Genomic DNA, 20,240 nt, shown 5'->3' on the forward strand with positions numbered 1-20,240 from the left:
TCCCAAACTCCACCCTCCTCAGACTCCGCCCCAAAAAGCTCCAGGTATTTCCCGACTCAGAGCTGGCAACCCTAGCCATGCGCTCTCCATAGGTGGCCCCAACTGGCAGTATAAATGCAGCTTCATGGCAGAGTAGGGATCTGAACCCAAGTCCCCCCCAGCCCCTCGCCCACTCTCTGACCCCTACTCCATCACTGGTCCCATGCTGCTGCTGCGTGGGATCAGGACTCGAAACAAAAAAGCTGGTCCACAACCCGTTTCCCTGCCATCAGGAAACCTGCTGAGCTGCCCTACCTCAAAGGCCATTTCACCTGGGCAAACAGCTTCAGCTCTCAAGAACCCAAAGGCTGTTCCGAGCCGAAGAGGCAACTGCCTGCCATCAAAGGGAATCTGGTAATGGACAAGGCACCTGGCCAGGAAAGGTACAAAGCGATTCCGCCCCAGGCTCTGCTCCTGGCTTGTTATTCTCCCTCAGTTCTTCTTCCAAGGCTTTTATCTCCCATCTGCAAAGCACCATGCTAGGGGCTGGTTTCCATTCATTCTCTTTTATTGGAAAAAAAAAAAAGACAGAGGCAGCCTTGGCCAGAGATAAGGCAGGCATCGTGAACCCGTTTCAGAGTATTGCCAGAAGAGTTTAAAATCCTTGCACATATTTCACTGAGGAGCTGAGGACGGCCATTCCGTTGAGCTCCCGCAACCGGCTGGTGTGCCTGCAAAAAGATAGCACGACACCACAATTACGCAAGGAACAACTGCTGGGCTGGAGCTGGATTTCAGCTCCCCTTGCTGGGCAGACTCTCAGGCAGCAGCTGGAAGGCTTTAAGAGGGGAGTGGACATGTTCATGGAGGAGAAGGGCATTCATGGCAACTAGTAAAAATGGATACAAGTCATGATGCATCCCTATTCTCTCTCTTTCCTCCATGGGGAAAGCCCTGGAGCCCCCGTGACTTTCTCCTGTGTCAGATGGAGAAGCTGCCAATTCCACACGCCTCTCTGATGGCGGCCAAAGCGTTGTGTTGCTCAAGAACACCCAGGGGGTGAATCAGAAAGACTGTGGGGTTTTTTTCCCAGTTGGGCCTTCCAGCCATCTTTCTGCTAAATGACTGTTATTCAAGCCCTCATAATACCTCTGACATGTCCCGCACATGGACACAGATGGCCAGCTAAATCCACATTTCAAAAGAAACTCCAGGACTTTGCCACTTGGCTTTGCCATGACAAATATTCAAATGATGCTACTGTATCAAGGAGAAAAATTACCCCTCCAACCCGTAAAGTGCAGTGGAGCTGGTTAGCAGGAGTTGCACACACCGGGTCCTTCACTTGGTAGCTCCTTAACCTCTCAGGTGTTCCCACGACTCCCTTAAAACGATGAGTTGGCGCCTAAGAATACCTTGGATCAGCCGTGCAGAGCTTTCCTAGAGCGATCGCTGCATTCTCTTGCACCGAGACTTTTAGAGTACCCCTGCTGGCAAGTTTCAGTAACATCCTCACAACATCGGTGCCTAACAAATCCGTGGCTGTCCTGGGCACCTCCAGGCATCTCCCGAGGCAGAAGGCAGCGTTTCCTGCCACCCCCTCGTCCTCAGAGCGCAAAAGCTTCAGCAGCATGCGACATTCTGGAAAACAACCAAGCAAGGCAGAAGGGATGCCACGTTAAACGTCAGAGAAAGAGGGCAAGGTGCTGGGCAACTCAAGACCCCTGCCCCAGTCATCTGGAAAGGCAATGGGGGGGGGGAGGAGGAAGAGTTGGTTTTGATAAGGGAAGAGCTGCAAAGTTTGCCAGTTGTGAGGGTGATGTTTCCTTCCCCCACCTACTGTCTCCAAGGAGTGCACTGCCTGTTCTTTTCCTGCTTCTCAGACTGCCCACTTCAGAAGGTGAGACTTTGCATGCAAAACAAACCCTGCCTTAGTCGTTGAAAAAGGGGCACCTGAAGCATGGCTGGAAACCAGAGGGCAACCTGCCCTGTAAATGTGTCTAGATCCACTGGGCCATAAAAGAGGATGATCACCCTTCCTCCAAAGGTGCCTGCCTGTGATTTTGCCCCAGGTGAACTCTTTGCAGAAGAGTCAGCGCTTACTCTTGTCCAGCTTCACCATCTCCTCCTGTGCCTGCTGGCTGCTCTTGGTGCAAACAGCGAGGGTCTTTATCGCATAGCCAGATGTGATCTGCCCACCTACCTAGAATGAAGGAGAAGAGTTAGTTTTTTATATGCCGGCTTTGAAAGAATCAAACCGGTTTACAATCACCTTCCCTTCCCCCTCCACAACAAATACCCTGTGAGGTAGGTGGGGCTGAGAGAGCTCTAAGACAGCTGTGACTAGTCCAGGGTCACCCAGCAGGCTTCATGTATAGGAGTGGGGAAACCAACCTGGTTCACCAGATTAAAGTCCACCGCTCCTAACCACTGCTCTTAACCACTACACCATGCTGGCTGATTGGAGTAAGAAACACACCTATAAATTCAATTACGCTTCCTAGAACTTGCAAGTACAGTTTGATTTTTTTAAAGGTCTCAATGCAAATAGTTGCTTACTGACATGCTTTATAATAAGAACAGTAAGTTTTGTGAGGTGTTTGATTTATATTCTTCCTGTTAAACGTATTAGTGCACAATTATGCCCCGGTGACACCACATAATGGGATTTCTCTTCTAGCACCGCAACAGTATCTGACCTTTAATAGGGACTCGGGCACGTCCAAGAATAAATCTGCAATGAAAACGCTGCTTCTTGAGGGGCATTTCCTTATATGAATTGCTGATAAAGGAGTAAATCGTTCAAAGGCTGGCTCTGCCACACACTGAACGCCTGTAAAAAAGGCCTCTTTGTGGCTTCCATGTACACCTTGACCATTTTCATTTTGCCACCGGAACATAAACTCTGTGGTGTCAGCCTTTTATCTCTGCAACAAAGCCATCAAACAGCCTGGGAATATTTTTATTCTGGCTCCAAAAAGCTTTAGATTTTGTACCGATACTGTGGAGCCCCAGAATATGTCGCACAAAAACACAGATGGTGCTTGAATCATCACAGAGCAGGGCATTCGCCGCTCTGCTGCACACGGGACACCAAAGCCAAGCCCAGAAGTGCTGCGCTTTTACTTCTCTAAACGGCTGTAGCTTGAAATAGCATCAGTCTACACTGTGAAATTAAATCAGTTTTTCTTTTTAAAAAATATACAGTATATACAAAAAGATTACACTCTAGCACAACAATTGGACTAGGATTGCAGAAACCTGAAACAAAAAGCACAACTATGAGACTTAACATGCAAGAAACCTGCAAGGTTGGAAGGGGCACCTCCTTTACCCCTGCATCCCCCAACCAGAGTGATGTAGTGGTTAAGAGTGGTGGACTCTAATCTGGACAACTGGGTTTGATTCCCCACTCCTTCACATCAAGCCTGCTGGGTGACCTTGGGCTAGTCACAGTTCTCTCTGAACTCTGTCAGTCCCACCTACCTCACAAGGTGACTGTTGTGGGGAGAGGAAGGGAAGGTGATTGGAAGCCGGTTTGAGTCTCCTTAAAGGCAAAGAAAATAGGGGCATAAAAACCAACTCTTCTTCTTCTCTCCAAACATCTTCCTCTGTCCCTCCTCCTGGCAGTCCCCATATCCTCTCTCCTTTCCCTGCTTCTTTCTGTCCTTCCCACCCACCAACCTTCCCCCTTAGTTTCTAGCTTTTTTATATAAATTATTTATGCCCTGCCTTTCTCCCCAGCCGTTATCTAAAGCAGCTCATATCATTCTCCTCTCCTCCATTCTCTCCTCACAACAACCCTGTGAGGTAGGTTACTTTGAGAGGGAGTGACTAGCCCAAGGTTACCCCAATCATAGCTGAGTGGGGAGTCAAACCTGGGTCTCCCAGATCCTTGTCTGAAACTCTTACCACTGCACCACACTGCCTTTTATGTGGTGGCTGCTGTCACATAGTCATGAGTCACCAGGTGGTCGCTGCTGGGCTTGGGTGAGTCATCCAAGTCATGTGACAGTGTGTCACCTGGTGGTGGTGCTGGGCCTGGCCCCAATGATTCCTCTCCAGGGCAGGAAAGAGAGAAGCAAGGGTAGACTGGGAGGCCAAAACAGCCACGGGAAGGGCCCTCCTCCTGCCTTTTACTGAGAGAAATGAAGGTCCGAAGGCTACCAACTCCCACAGTAGCCACAGATATCAGACAGCATCCATTTCTTTAAGCTATAGACACTGCTTCTATCATTTGCAAATGTGGGGCTTTCCTCGGGATTGTAGAAAGCTCTGTCTTGCCTCTTCATGGTCCCAGTCTCCAGATGTAAGTATCCACAAATGGGGCCATGGAAATGTAGCAAGAGCAAGATCACAGAGCAAACACAGTATAGTGTGTATAGTATATATTGTGTGTGTAAAGTGCCGTCAAGTCACAGCCGACTTATGGTGACCCCTTTTCGGGGTTTTCATGGCAAGAGACTAACAGAGGTGGTTTGCCAGTGCCTGCCTCTGCACAGCAACCCTGGTATTCCTTGGTGGTCTCCCATCCAAATACTAACCAGGGATGACCCGGCTTAGCTTCTGAGATCTGATGAGATCAGGCTATAATATTATATATTATTTCCCTTTATTAAGAAGAAAAAGAGCTGGTTTTTACACCCCTATCTTCTCTACCTTTAAAGAGACTCAAACCAGCTTACAATTGCCTTGCCTTCCTCTCCCCACAACAGACACCTCGTGAAGTAGCCGGGGCTGATGGGAGTTCAGAGAGAACCATGACTAGCCCAGGATCACCCAGCTGGCCTCATGCAGAGGAGTGGGGAAACCAACCCGGTTCTCCAGATTAGAGTCTGCCGCTCTTAACCACTACACCACGCTGGCTCTCTCTTAAAGTACCTTCTTGTACCATTGCATTATAACATAGCCCTTTTCCTTTTATAAATATGCCCTCCTGAACAATTCTGTTTTACATAATATATATAGCCCTGCCACCTTTAATGAGTGGAGATGTAGCTAAGATAGTACTGCCAGTCTCTCTTATAGATGCTGAAAGAGTTCAGCCAAATGGAAAGAGTTAACTAGTGGGCAGAGATTGAGTAGGGAGCTGGGAAGTCTTTGTGGTGAGTCTGAAGCATAAGGTACAGTCCACAGGTAAAGTTCACTCTTTACATGCAGAAGAATCCAGGTCCCATCTATTGGAAAAGGACCTCTCTCTGGGATGGGGAGAGCCAACGTGGTGTACTGGTTAAGGGCAGTGGTTTGGAGTGGTGGAGTCTGATCTGGAGAACTGGGTTTGATTCCCCACTCCTCCACATGAGAGGCGGAGGCTAATTTGGTTAACTGGATTTGTTTTCCCACGCCTACACATGAAGCCAACTGGGTAACCTTGGGCTGGTCACAGCTCTCTCAGCCCCACCTACCTCACAGGGTGTCTGCTGTGGGGAGGGGAAGGGAAGGTAATTGTAAGCCAGTTTGATTCCTCTTAAGTGGTAAAGAAAGTCAGCGTATAAAAACCAACTCTTCTTCTTCTCTCTCTGCATGAAAGTTTGGAGGGCCATGGAAAGTACCGGGCAAATGCCACCAATGCTCTCACTATGTAGAGTTCAGATTCAAGGGTGATCATTTCCAAAGGCAAGTCCCAATAAATCCAGAGATGCCCAGATGTCCATTTGCTGCTTAATGACTTCTGGCAGCACAGCAGAGGCATCTGCTTTGGCCCCTGGAAAAGGAAACAATCACTCTGAACAAGTGCCTGAAAACTGGGAAAGAAACTACCTTCAGAAAACGGATCATTTTCTTCACCAGATCCTGCTTCACTGTCTCTTCCACAGCCACTGGACTGGCAGGCAGGATGCGACTCAACAGCCCAACTGCTCGCTTTAATGAAAAGAAGGTAGGAGGAAATGAAAGTTAATTGTTCTTCTTGGAAAGAAAATTATGATATTGGTTTGCCTAGCAGTCCGTGCGCTTGAGCTGACCGAGCTTGTTGTCTCTGTAGGGAGGCTGGTGGCAGCAGAAAGAGAAAGAGAAAGCAGCAAGCAAATGTCTGATGCTAATGATCTGGAAAGACGGACATCGTGGCTGTACCATCCTTGCTTATTTTTAGAATTAACCCGACGCAGAGCAGAGCACATCCTCTGGAGTCTCAGCCAATAAGACTGTACCATGTTAGAAGTGACTGATGTAGAAATATCATACACCACAACCAGAAGGCCAGACAAAACCCTTCTACAACCTACTCTAAACCATATAAATGATTAAGCCATTAAGTCAGAAAGGTTCAAGCCTCCCCTTGAACCCCGTTCTGAGTGCTGATCACAGCCGTACCAGAAACAGACAAGCCAGAGGGGCGTTGACCTATTTGTTTAAGGCCAGTAGCTTCCCTGACAAACAGGCTGCACTACCCAAACCTTAGGGTTCATTTCTGGGGTGAAACCACATATAAACTTCTGTTTAATAAAACCAAATAAGTTTATAAATTAGAGAGAGCAAAGGTTAAACTCTCAAACAACAACAGGCACATAAAAAACCCTTCTAGCTGCTAAATAACTATCTAAGCTGGACTACCAACCGATTTGCTGAGCAAGGCCAACTTATATCCCCCGCCGACTCCCACACTTCTCCTGCAGCTTCTCCCAGAGGTGGCCAGGAGAAGGAGCGGGGTGAGCTGGCAGACAAAGCTCAATGGCAAATGCAATCTGTTGCTCGGTAATGTTGAATATTTACAAATGCAAAGGATGAAAAACATAAACTTGTTCCACATTAACAGACGTCGACTTCCTGCATTTGACACTGGGGAGCCGGAAAGTAACGTGGCATTCCTTTGCAAACGGGTCATACGTCAAAAAAGTTGGAGAGCGGTTGGCCTTACAGAGCAAAATGGAAGCCACAGAATGCCAAAAGCAAACAAAACAGACTGTTGGTTCTTGTAGGTTATCCGGGCTGTGTAACCGTGGTCTTGGAATTTTCTTTCCTGACGTTTCGCCAGCAACTGTGGCAGGCATCTTCAGAGTAGTACTGAAGGACAGTGTCTCTCAGTGTCAAGGATGTAGGAAGAGTAATATATAGTCAGAAAGGGGTTGGGTTTGAGCTGAGTATTGTCCTGCAAAAGTATTGTCCTGTAAGTATCAAGATAATGTGCTAATGAGGGTATGGTATGTTAATATGGAACCATTGTATCCTGAAGTGATCTGTTAATGTGTGTAATCCAAAGCTAATCTGTATGGCTATTGTTGAATGCTGTCTTTGTCTGGAGGTTTTTCAGGGCAGGAAGCCAAGCCTTATTCATTCTTAAACTCTCCTCTTTTCTGTTAAAGTTGTGCTGATGTTTATGAATTTCAATGGCTTCTCTGTGCAATCTGACAAAATAGTTGGTAGAATTGTCCAGTCTTTCAGTGTCTTGGAATAAGACCCTGTGTCCTGTTTGTGTCAGTCCATGTTCAGCCACTGCTGATTTCTCAGGTTGGCCAAGTCTGCAGTATCTTTCATGTTCTTTTATCCTTGTTTGTATGCTGCGTTTTGTGGTCCCGATGTAAACTTCTCCACAGCTGCAAGGTATACGATATACTCCTGCAGAGGTGAGGGGGTCTCTTTTGTCTTTTGCTGATCGTAGCATTTGTTGTATTTTCTTGGTGGGTTTAAACACTGTTTGTAGGTTATGTTTTTTCAAAAGTTTCTCCATCCTATCAGTGACTCCTTTAATAAATGGCAAGAATACCTTTCCTATGGGAGACTGTTTTTCTTGAGTTTTCTGATTTTTGTTTGGTTTAATGGCCCTTCTGATTTCATTCTTGGAGTAGCCGTTTGCTAGCAGTGCGTGATTTAGATGGTTAGTTTCTTCCTTGAGAAACTGTGGTTCACAGATCCGTCTTGATACTTACAGGACAATACTTTTGCAGGACAATACTCAGCTCAAACCCAACCCCTTTCTGACTATATATTACTCTTCCTACATCCTTGACACTGAGAGACACTGTCCTTCAGTACTACTCTGAAGATGCCTGCCACAGTTGTTGGCGAAACGTCAGGAAAGAAAATTCCAAGACCACGGTTACACAGCCCGGATAACCTACAAGAACCAATGAACTCTGACCGTGAAAGCCTTCGACAAAACAGACTGTATCCATTTCTGAAGTCGAAGAATGAGCCTCATCCTTTGAATGTAAAACTTGGAGCTAAGATCCCCAGTGAAAAGCCAGAGCAATGGTAAAGGAGTCCAGTGAGGAAACTGATCCAAAACTGATCCCCACCTCAACTCAGAGCCTCACTCAACAGGCAGCCAGTGGACTTTTCCAGCCCACCCCTTCCTCTAGTGTTCGCAGCGGTCGCTGCCACCAACCTACTCCTAACCATGAGGTTTCCTTAAGGTACTCTGAACAAGAAAATGTGGTGGGGAAGTCACTCACTGTAAGAAAAGAGAATGCAAGAACGGAGTATGGTTCGTAGGGTGACGGGCCCAGGGTGGAGAGATAGACCCCACAATTCACTGGAGTAAGATCAGGGCCAAAGAAAGCTGCAGATTTGGGACTGACTGTCTTCTGCTACCTTAGGCACTACTTACTGTCACGACAGTTCCATCTTGGCTGCTGAGGAGGGACATGCATCTCCGAGAGATCTCTTCTGCAAGCTCCTGAAAAAAGCATCAGGATTAGAACGCCAGGTGACCATAAGCAAAACCAGGGTGGGTGGCAGGTTTTCAAGGCCCTGAGCGGAGAGTGCCCAGAAGGCCCCTCCCCTCCTCTGACAAGCATCCCCCTTGCTTGTGCCTGCCTTCCCACCCACTTCTGTGCCCCCCACCTGTGCCTCCTTCCCGTACCCACTGGCAAGCCCTCCCATCTCCCATGCTCACACCTGCCTGTGGGCCCTTTCTCCAACAGTGCTGGGCAGCACATGCAGCCAGGAACATTGGGGGCAAAGCACTCACAAGTGAGCGGGCTGGGGATCAGTGGTAGAGTATCTGCTTGGTATGCAGGAGGTCCCAGGTTCAATACCCAGCATCTCCAATTAAAAGGACGAAGCAGTTGGTGATGTGAAAGACCTCTGTCTGGGACCCTGGAGAGCTGCTGCCAGCCTGAGTAGGCAATCCTGACTTCGATGGACCAAGGGTCTGATTCAGCAGAAGCCAGCTTCATATGTGTTCTCCATGTAACAGGATAAGGGACCAGCATAAAACAGCTCCATAAAGAGGCCCTGACCGGCCCGGTGCATTCAGCAAGCAGAAAGGAGCCCAAGCCACAACTGACAGGGAAAGGAAGGCCCTGCAGAGCCTCACATATTGTACAAAGCAGGCAGGAAGGCTCACAAAAGGTTTCAACATACAGGTCCGGCCTGTCAGAGAAAAGACCCGCCCCATACACACACACACACACACTGTACCTGAATAGCCGAGCTCGATTCCAGAGAGAGGTTCATCATTAGGCCGAGGACTGCCTGGAGGCCCGCTGGGTATCTGGGGGCTTTGCTTTCGGACCACCACTCATCCTGCACAAGCGGAAGGAGACAAAAGAGCCCCCCTTCGTAACCGTGAAGCCAACTGTTCGACGAAGGGTCACTCGGAGTGGCCACGGCTCACAGGCTCCTGCCAAGCCCCATTCTCCTGCTCACCATCGATCTGACGATTTCTTGTCAACGGTGAGATGGTATACTGTAGGGGTCCCCAACCCCTTTCAGCCTGTGGGGAATTCTGACACAGGGTGGTGGGCGCAACCACAAAATGGCTGCCTCAGGAGGCGGAAGCGGACACAAAATGGTTACCACAGCTTACTTTCAGTCACACAGTGAAGGTTCTTGTGCTGTGATGGCAGCTGCTGCCAAAGCAACGTTTCTCAAAATCTGCAGTCAATCAAACCTCCAGTGGCCAGTCAGAAGCCCTGCTGGGCAAAAGCCCCACCTGGCTTCACCCACTATCTAAAAACATTTGGTGGGCACCAGGAAAAGGTGTGCCATGGAGCCCACAGGCACCATGTTGGGGACCCCAATATACTCTCTTGATAAAGTGTTGAAGGGAGTTCTTTTTTTTTTAATGGAAGAAAAAGGAGACGTGACTTGTTAATGTTTTGTATGGTTATTTGAATGGTTATTTTATTCCCCCTGGGAAGTTAAGGTAGTTTTCCTCCTATTTATTTAAATAAAAGTTTTCAATTCTCACCCTTACCACTGTATATGGCCTTCAAACAGGATTACAAAATAAATAGAAACAATTAAATTAGCCACAAAACAAAAAATAAAGCAAAATACCTGGCACCCTCATTCAATGGCACCCAGAAATTGGCAGATGAGCTTAAACAGCAGCTGGAAGTTGTCAGCCTGTGCTGATGGGAAAGGCTATAACTCTGCCTTAAACCACATGGAAAGGCAGGGTACATATGTTTTAAATGGTGAAAATTAATATAGACTTGGTGGGGGGAGGGCACTGGCTTTGCATGCAGGTTCAGTCCCCAACACTTCCAACCACAGTGTGTCAGGGACCAGGTACAGCCAAAGCTGCTCCAACGTCTATTTTTTTTTTTAAATTAAAATCATTTTTAAAAAACCAGTACGTGAATCATGAGAATGGACAGGAAGCAAGAGAGGCGGCAGCACGGCAGGATGGAGCGGAAGACAGACCCTACCTAAGACAGGCTGGGCCAACACGAGGGGCCGAGCAAACTCACCACGAGGTTCAAGCAGGCCTGCCAGCACTCCTGGCTTTCAGCCATCTGCATCCGGATAACGGTGTCCGAACAGATGTCCCCCATGATGGAAATGCACTGTACAAGGGCCGCCTGGTTCACTGTCTTGACGGAATTCTTTGGAAACGAGTGAGAACAGGTGTCTCTTCGGCCATTGTGAATACTGACACACACACCCTTCCAAACATCCCCAAAGATTACAGAACAACCACATTTACAAATCACGATCTGGTGCTGTGCTTTTCCTGACCCCACGATATCGTTTTTAAAACCAACATTCTGGGGAGATGCCCCCTCTCTGTTGGCTAGCACAGGAGCATGAGAAGGCAAAAGAGCACACTTTCAGATCTTACTGTACTTTAATGGCACAGTTCTATCGGCCTAGAGACCATGAGCTAAATCACAATAAAATCCCCTGAGATAAAATCAATCATTCATTTTCTATCAATCATTACTATAGAAAAGAATGTCGCTACTGATAAGGTTACACTAGGATCTGACCCAGTGAGCAAATTTTCAATTTGTCACCTATAGGTGCATCAGTAACTCCTTGCAAACGAGGAGAAACAAATTTCTTCCTTACGTGTGTGAATAGGCTACATCCTAAGAGACAGAGCTCCGATGTGTCTGTCTGCCCCGATGTGCAAAGGCACGTCCCATCAGAGTAAGGCCTAAATTTCAGAACTGTGGGAGGAGGAAGGCCCCCTCCAGTTATGATGGGGATTTTGTGCTGTGTCCTTGTTGCTCAGAAGGCACATGTGTGGGGAGGTGATTTCAATCCCTATCTGTGACATTTCCTTCCTAAGCAGCTACAGACTCATCTCCCACCAGTGCCATGGACAGCTGTGGCTAAAGAGTGATGACAGAAAGATAAGAGTACAGTTGACTGCCTCTGGCTAGGGAGGTTTGCTTAGTCAACCTGACTAGTAGCCACTGACAGACCTAGTCTCCCTGAATTTGTCTCTTCCCTGAAGAAGAAAAAGAGCTGGTTTTTCTACCCCGATTTTCTCTACCTTTTAAGGAGAATCAAACTGGCTTACAATCGCCTTCCCCTCCCCACAACAGACACCTTGTGAGGTAGGTGGGGCTGAGAGAGCTCCCCTTCAGTGGTGTTCTGAGCTCACCTGAGCTCTCCTTTATTTGTTAACTTTAGGAGACTTCCAAGCTGCTCAAGTTGAGGCAAAACTGCTTTTGACTTTTTGGATTCTGTCTGTCGGTTCCCAGAACTGCATTTTATAGTTTCAATTTTAGCCAAGAAAAAGTCATTGCAGAAATGAAACAAAACCGCAAAGGCAGAAACAGGAGAAAAACAATGCTTTCTGCAGCAAAACATGTGAAGGGCAAGGCAGAGATCTTTCTTACCAACAACCGTGCAAACAGCGGCAGTACCCCAGTAGAGAGTTTGATACGGCACTGGATCGTGAACCTGTTGGCAAAACAGGACTGATTTTAACTTTAGGCTCTTGAGAAACAACAGACGAGCACCCTCACGGGCACAGAAATACTGCCAAGCCACTCTAATCTGCTCCCCAAGAGGCAGAGTTTTCTCCTGTGCTCCTTAAAACTGACATCAAATTATAGGAATCAATAAAGAAGAAGAGTTGGTTTTTATATGCCGACTTTCTCTGCCACTTAAGGGAGAATCAAACTAGCTTACAATCACCTTCCCATCCCCTCCCTACAACAGACACCCTGTGAGGTAGGTAAGGCTGAGAGAGCTGTGACTAGCCCAAGATCACCCAGCTGGCCTTGTGTGTAGGAGTGGAGAAACAAATCCAGTTCACCAGATTAGCCTCTGCCGCTCATGTGGAGGAGTGGGGAATCAAACCCGGTTCTCCAGATCAGAGTCCACTGCTCCAAACCACCGCTCTTAACCACTAGCTAGCTGAAGGGGGGCAATATACAATGCACTTCACAGCCACCATGTCTTTTGACAAGCTGAAAAAATGACAAAGGAGTCAGTGGAAACTTTCATGTGTCAAGCTGCCTTAGGGGACAGAGAAAAGGGGGGGGGACAAACCTCTCTAACATTGTCTTAGGAGGCAGTGGTGTTTTCTGCATTCTCATTTTCCTTGCTTGTAAGTCTCTGTTTCTTTGGGGGGGGGGGGTTTCTGTTCTGCCCGTGTTTTGTTCCCTCTAGTGGCCAATTTGATATTACATCAGTTTATGTCTGGAATATCTCCCTGCAGACAAACTGCAAGTTTTATGCTGGACGTAAAGCAATGTAATATTGAATTGACCGCTAGAGGGAGCAAAACAAGTGCGGAACAGAAACACACATCCCCAAAGAAACAGGAAAGTAGAAGTGAGGAAAATGAGAATGCGGAAATACCCAATGTTAGAGAGGTGCCTTTGGAGATGATAAACCCCACTAACCAAGTCAACGCCACCTGGACAAGACTGGTTGCCTTCTGAATCTTCTCACAGGTCCAAGACCTTTTATATGAGCATTAATTCATCTGCTGCTGTCACTGACACAAGGGGGAAGTTCTGCTTTGCTGAAAGGGTCTACATTTGCCACAAATGCCAGGGGGTCACCAGTTAACCTGTAAAACCTGAAACTGGGGAAAAATGCAACTTACTTCTCCTCCTCGATGAGGTTGGTCAGCAGGTCCATCGCACAACTGGCTCTGCTGTCAAAAACATTAACGAAGGACATCAAAATCTGCAGCCACCTGGAAGAGAAGGTGATGCACCTTGGCTCAAAGAGGCAAGAAAGGTTCTATAGGAGCAACACCTGTACACAACAGGTGCAGAGCTGTCTCAGAAGCCAAAGCTACTGGTAGTAAGCAAGGGAAGTGCATGGCTATGCACAGGACAAGGTGAATCCAAGATGGATAGCTTGGTCTTTTATGCATGGCTGTTTACCTTGCCATCACCCCTGCGACGATTTTGGGCCTTTGTTTTGGTTATGCATGCAGTTTCCAACCGTCAGAGGTCGCCTCGCTCTCCCCCTGTGTTTCCCTGTATTTTGCCCATGTTTTCAAATTTGACATAAAATAGATCTCTCAAAACGTGGGCAAAACATGGGGAAAGGCAGGGGAAGAGTGAGGCGACTTCTGATGGTCGGAAATGGCGTGCATAATAAAAACAAAGACCTGAAGTCGTGGGAGGGGTGACAGCGAGTGATACAGCCATGCATAAAAGATACTTGAAACTCAGTGAACCTGGGACTGGCAAGCAAACATCGGTGGGCCCCGGCTCTGAAGGACCCCTGAGCCCGAGGCAGCAAGCATTCCAGGCCACCATTTTGCCACACGCAAAACAGCACCTCCCACCACATGAGAAAGGGCAGCTGAACAAGCCCTCAGGCCTGTCATGGAGCCGTTTATTACTCCTCACAGGCGGTGCTGGAATGGCAAGGGCCCTGCCCGACGAAGCAAGCTGCAGGGTCTTTCTGCAAAGAAGTGGACAAAAGAGGCTGACTCACTAAAATGTTTATTTGCTGCCTGAATAATAATAATTTTTTTTTGGGGGGGGGATGTAGGAGGTGTTGGAGCATAATTTAGAAAATGTCACTACCAGTGTTGGAAAAAGGCTTTTCCTTTGTCTGTTATTTCAAAGGGTTGTACTGAAACGGGGCTTTCTTCAAGGGATAAAGGAGGGGAACAAACAAGTTAAAAGCAGCAAGGCCAGGCAGGGCGTATCTTCCTTTATTAATTCTTTTCAGTGACTTATTGAAATCCCAAGAATTATCGCAAATTCCAGTTACCAAGTAAATCTGCACTGGTGTGACGGATGCGCAGTGGACTAAAAAGCCGCTCACAGATGAAAATCCGAGAGTCTCTGTTGACACGGCTAAGTTTTGTGCCACTGCTATTAAAATCCGCAAAACTTGTTTGGTAAAGTTGCAACAAATAATTTACAATAAACTAAAAACAGATTTTTCACAGCAAGTGTTTTAAGGATCAATTTGTGTAGAGTTGTTGTGGGATCACTCTTGTTTTGTTGTATTTTTATTTGTTTGGGCTGTTGGAAATCATTGTTTGTATATGCGTCTGTAAATGTTTGGCTGTTAGCCACATTTTTTTCAGGAAGAAAAGAAAAAGCACTGGCATGAAATTCAAAGTGTACAAAAAGGAAGTGGTCAATGGTGCAAAATGAAGAGCCAGATGGATGCCACCGTCTTTTCCCTCCAGCTCATGTTAATTATTAAAATTTGTCCAGAATATGCATTTATGTTGATCATCTTGGAAGTGTAGCTGCAAAAAAAAAAGTGTTTGGTTATTAAAACCACAATTTCTTGCAAACAGCAAAGATCTTCTGCCCCTGCTGCTTGACTTATAGTGCATTCCTAAGGAGAGTTACTCCAGTCTAAGCCCACTGAAATGAATGGGCTTAGACTGGAGTAACTCTCCTTAGGAATGAACTGTTAGCTGTACAGAGCCAACGTAGAAGACACCTCCACATTTCCCTTTCCTCCTCCCTTCCTTCTGGACCTTGCCATCCTTGGAGAGACACCCCCCCAGGGTCTCCTCCCCTTTGCTGGCTAAGGGAGGGGGGGTTGCTTTCCCCGCCTGCAAGATTGCATTCACAGCTGCTCTGGTCCTCAGAAGCCCTGAGGGCAAAAGAAGGCAGGATCCTTTGCCTTCAGATGTTGAGAAGAAGTGATGACAAGGCTCCACAAAGACAGGTCTGATTTTTCTTTGGAGGCAAACTCTTGGAGGGAGCTGAATTCTCCACGAGAAACGAGGCTACCCCAACCACCCTGAGCATTTGTCACTGGGGATATGTGCTATGCTGGACTGCTGCTTCTTTCAGCCTGTCTGAGCCCCGAGAGGCTGAGAGTAGAAATGGCCACTGGGTCCAGATTCTCAGCCGTGGCTATTTTTCTGCAGAGGCACGGTGGCTACTCCACACTTCTGCCAAATCCTCGGCTATGAGCCCACAACAGATGCCGGATTAGAAGACGATAAGTACTTGGTTAGGTCCAGGTGTCTGACCAGCAGGCTCCTTCCACACTCTGTCTGCGCATAGAGAGACAGCAGGGCCAAGCACCGCTCTTGGATTTCGGGCACCTCGGAGAGCAGCAGGGCGGGCAGCTGCACATTCACGTAGGGATGAGTGAGGAGCAGGCGCTGGTTCTCCTCTGAAAAGGGAAAGGGAAGAAAGTTTGGCCTGCCACCCCACAGGCTCTCAGAGGCTTTATCAGCATTTACATCTGCCATCTAAGAAATCTCTCAGGTGAGAGAATATCGTTCTGTTCCTGCTTGAGGGACTGATCCGCCGGAGTGACAGGAAGACACGAGCATGCTGCCTGTGTTCTCCCTGGCTCACCTTCCCCCCCTCTCCCTTCTCCCTCCCATTTCAAAAGGGCAGATTATATAACTTGTGCATGCATGGCAAGCAATTCTCGTCTCATTTAATTCCACCTTTCAAGCACCATTTGCGGACACAAGTGTGAACTAAAGCAGATTTTGGCAACTTCATGCCCCAGAAGTTAATATATTCTCCTTTTCCCCCTCTCCCCCTCTTTTCTGAGGCAGAAGGAAATACAAGTTCTGCTGTTCTGCTTGTATTCTGCATCCCTTTCACTCTGGTGACTTTAGCAGACACTTTAAACCAGCCAGGCCTGAATCTCAAGAGTGACACAGACATGAAACTAACAGATTCATTACAGCATCCATCTTAAGGCAAGGATCTTCAGATCTGCATGAATAGAACAAACAGTTGCCATTAGAAAGGCTGTGTAAACTCTGAGGTTGAACTTCTTCAGCTTTGGGGAAGGGAGGAACGAAGGTTTCATGAAAGCCCTCTCCCCCACGCCATTTCTGTGGTCCTAACATTGATGGCAACTGGGGAGGATATTTGGCTCAGTGGAAGAGCCTCTGCTTGGCATGCAGAAGGTCCAAAGTTCAATCCCTGGCGGCATCTCCAGTTAAAGGGACCAAGTGATGCGAAAGACCTCTGCCCAAGACCCTTGAGAGCTACTGCCAGTCTGAGTAGACAACATGGACCTTAAATGGTCTGACTCAGTTGAAGGCAGCTTCCTGTGTGCTCCCCTCTGCCACCACTCACTGTTTTTTCCCAATGTTATAACAAGATGTGATACTGAAGGCAAGAAACATTGATGTGGCTTCAGACATTATCAAGTGCCAGTGCTTCCTGCCTTCGTTTTGATTTTGAGATGACAGCATGTAATCACCAATGTACACTTGACTGTGGGAAAACACTAGATGCTGGAACACCGCAAGAGCCTGGCCTCCTGCCTTTGCGCTGCGGTCTTGTGGATAAAAGGGAAAGGGAAAATGGTGCCCAAGAGAACGGCTGCTGCTGCCAATAAGCAGGGCAAAGCCTTTGGCCCTTTTGGCAGATCCCCCCCCCCCACTTCCAAAAGGGGACCCCACTTTGCGGCCTGTGAACATGGTAGCAAAGTCGGATGGGGTTATTTCGCCTCCATTCTCGCAAAACCTGCCTCCCGTGATAATCCCATCTGACACGGGGAAATTACTTTGCTACACTGCCTGCATTAGCTGAGAAGGACGTGAACTGCTAACAATTGGCTAAGAAAGTGCATCTGTCATCCCAGCACACTCACGGAACAGACTGAAGAGCGAGAGATATCTCCACAGCGCAAGTTCCCTCTAAGCCACTTGGAAAGGTTTAATAGACACGACTGGGGCCGGGGAGGGGGCATCCCCTGAATCACTGCTAATGCTGTAAACTTGCTTTCGTTACATTTGACCCGCAAATCTTTGGAGTGGGGCAAGGTCTCGGCTTCACAGCCACCCATGGTAGCCAAGCTCACTGAAAAGGACTCTCTCCAACACAGCCAGTGCCATATTAGTAGTACATTAATGGTGATTCACATTGATTACCATTCCCTTTGCAGACTGCTTGCCACAGGAGGATAAGGGAAAGAGACAGCTCCACTTCAGCAGGGGATTTTGTCTCGGGATGGAATGCCCTGGAAAAAGAACAGGTTTTGTAAACACCAAGGGAAGGGAGGCAGGTCACAGGAAAAGTCAGGCATTGCCTTTTATTTGTTTATTTATTTGTTAGTTAATTTTATTACATCTCTACTCCACCCTCCCCAGCCACAGGCTGGGCTCAGGGCGGCTCACAGATGTTGGTTACTGGAGCATACGAGATAATTTCAGAAGGAAATCAGCTTGTGTTTCATAGATTACAGCAAAGCTTTTGACTATGTGGATCATGAAAAGCTATGGCTGGTTTTAAACAGCATCTAAATGTTTTGATGTGCAACCTGTACTCTTGACAAGAGGCTACTGTTTAAAACAGAATATGGAGCAACAGAATGGTTTCCAATTGGCAAAGGTGTTAGACAAGGATTTTTTTTAATCTCCCTATCTCTTCAATCTATATGCAGAACATATCCTAAGGAAAGCTGGATTAGATTTATGTATGAAACTAGTGGGTGTAAGTGTTAGAATCAGGAGTTAAAGGGGGAAAATCATACTCAAAGAATTAACAAAGAATTGGCTGAGAACAAATGTTTTTCTTAATTTATTCTGAGCCTTACATGAAACAGCTATGGGAGGCAGTTGAGAATCCAAACAGGGCCACTGGAATTATTGCTTGGCACGAAGTGAAATCTAACACAAATCCAAACTGACACAACCAATAAGGAGCAAAGATAGTAGAAATCTTAGAGAAAGATCCTCTCCTGAGTTGGAAAAAAAAAGATACCCAGAAAAACTTTCAGCAGTTAGAACAAAGATTTGCGGAGGCCAAAGCAGTCGATGAAGCTACAATGCCTTTGATGTAGCGACTTATGCTGCTGGTTGGTTCTGGGTTAAGGCAGCACTTTGTAGCATCTCGATCTGATACCCTGGGAGCAATATTGTATGGGGTCTAAACTCCTAGCAGAGTCACTCAAGACAGAATGGTCACAGCTGAGACACTCTGGTCACATGATGAGAAGACCAGAGTCACTGGAGAACACAATCATGCTAGAAGTCGAAAGCAACAGGAAAAGAGGAAGACCCAACAAGAGATGGATTGACTCTATAAAGGAAGCCACAGTCCTCTAAATATTGTCGAAGGCTTTCACGGTCAGAGTTCATTGGTTCTTGTAGGTTATCCAGGCTTTCCTTCAGAGTAGTAACACTGAAGGACAGTGTCTCTATGAGAGACACTGTCCTTCAGTGTTACTACTCTGAAGATGCCTGCCACAGCTGCTGGCGAAATGTCAGGAAAGAAAATTCCAAGACCACGGTTACACAGCCCGGATAACCTACAAGAACCACAGTCCTCTGTTTGAACCTGAACAAGGCTATTAAGAATAGGATGTTTTGGAGGACATTCATTCATAGGGTCGCCATGAGTCGGAAGCGACTTGATGGCACTTAACAAACACAAGGGTATCAGATCAAGGCGCCCTTAGATTTCATGATTTCCTGAGCTGCTCTTGCCCTTGGGCCCAACAATTTAAAAAGACTAATTCTTCTGAAACAGTGTGGAGGATGCACTGAAGCAGATTTTTGTGTGCTGCACTATGCAGTTTAAAAGGTCATCTAGAAGTCAGACAGACAGACTTCGCAACTGGCTGTGGCATTATCTGCTGATCGACCCATCTGAATTTCATACGGCGATCGTGTTTCTTGCAAGCAGCCTCTCTCTTTGCTCCCATTGTAAGCACCCCACTGTTCCTCCAGAAGACAGCTCTTACCGTCTGACAACCTCGTTGTCATTTATGATACTGAATCCATTGTTTGTCCTAAACAAGGCCTGTTCAGTGCCTGGAATAAGTTCAGAGATAAGAAGTCAGATTTGTGGCCCTTCAGACCGAAGTGCTTCACGTGAGGGCAGGCCTGTCCAAAACACAGTGTTAAGTGACAAGGTCACCAAAGCAATGGTCTTGACAGATGGAAATGATGGCCAGCAAGGAGCACACAGCGCTCATTTCATTTGTTATGATCCGAGATCAGCCAACGCTGATATAAAAGCACAAGGTAAACACACATAAAACATATAAAAACCGTTTAAATTCAGATCATGGAAGGGAGGGCATCTTGGCTATCTTCTGGGCATGGAGTAGGGGGTCACTGGGGTTGTGGGGGGGAGATAGTTGTGAATTTCCTGCATTGTGCAGGGGGGATGGACTAGATGACCCTGGTGGTCTCTTCCAACTCTATGATTCTATGGTTCTTAACTTGGTTAAGCACTAGTTTTAGTGATACAAGGCAGTTAATAAAAAAAATGAAGTATCTACGTCCTTATCAACTGAGCCAAAGTGCAAAATTTGGCCACCTTAAGAGCGGTTTCATTAAGGCAACCAGAAAGAAGAATGGATATATAAAAGTAATCAGCTCTTCCTGGAAACTTAGATAAAAGAGGGGTAATATACAGGGAATGAATATCATTATAAATTGAACAGTAAAGTAATAGGGTGTTAAACTGCTTCCACAGTGTTCAGTTGGCAAAAACACTAACTGTGGGAATAAGGGATACCTAAATATTTGCCTTGCAGCAGAGCTGAAGGAAGAACGCTGAAATGGGCTGAAGTTAAATGCTCTGCAGTATTTAGGAAATTCTAAGGCACAGAGGTAATGATCTGGAACAAATTTTTTTACAGTGATTCCCTACCACCGGATAAGAGGGGATCCAGGTTCTATCAGCTTGAAGGGCTATAGCCCAGATTCT

At 46.9% G+C, this 20,240-nt stretch overlaps 1 protein-coding gene across 1 annotated transcript in view; it reads right to left on the minus strand.

Annotated features, from left to right (window-relative positions):
• Nucleotides 1-634: 634 nt before the first annotated feature.
• Nucleotides 635-20,240, minus strand: part of TTC12 (tetratricopeptide repeat domain 12) — a 41,840-nt gene continuing 22,234 nt past the window's right edge. The window contains exons 10-21 of the mRNA XM_056860724.1: nt 19,267-19,336; nt 17,453-17,541; nt 15,555-15,723; nt 13,217-13,309; nt 11,997-12,060; nt 10,617-10,751; nt 9,340-9,444; nt 8,525-8,593; nt 5,740-5,841; nt 2,083-2,182; nt 1,395-1,620; nt 635-710 (exon numbers count right to left, since the gene is read on the minus strand). Of these exons, the coding sequence (XP_056716702.1) occupies nt 635-710; nt 1,395-1,620; nt 2,083-2,182; nt 5,740-5,841; nt 8,525-8,593; nt 9,340-9,444; nt 10,617-10,751; nt 11,997-12,060; nt 13,217-13,309; nt 15,555-15,723; nt 17,453-17,541; nt 19,267-19,336 (1,298 nt within the window). The remainder of the gene's footprint in view (nt 711-1,394; nt 1,621-2,082; nt 2,183-5,739; nt 5,842-8,524; nt 8,594-9,339; nt 9,445-10,616; nt 10,752-11,996; nt 12,061-13,216; nt 13,310-15,554; nt 15,724-17,452; nt 17,542-19,266; nt 19,337-20,240) is intronic.

Source organism: Euleptes europaea, chromosome 14, assembly GCF_029931775.1.
Source record: "Euleptes europaea isolate rEulEur1 chromosome 14, rEulEur1.hap1, whole genome shotgun sequence".
Lineage (NCBI taxonomy): Eukaryota > Metazoa > Chordata > Lepidosauria > Squamata > Sphaerodactylidae > Euleptes > Euleptes europaea.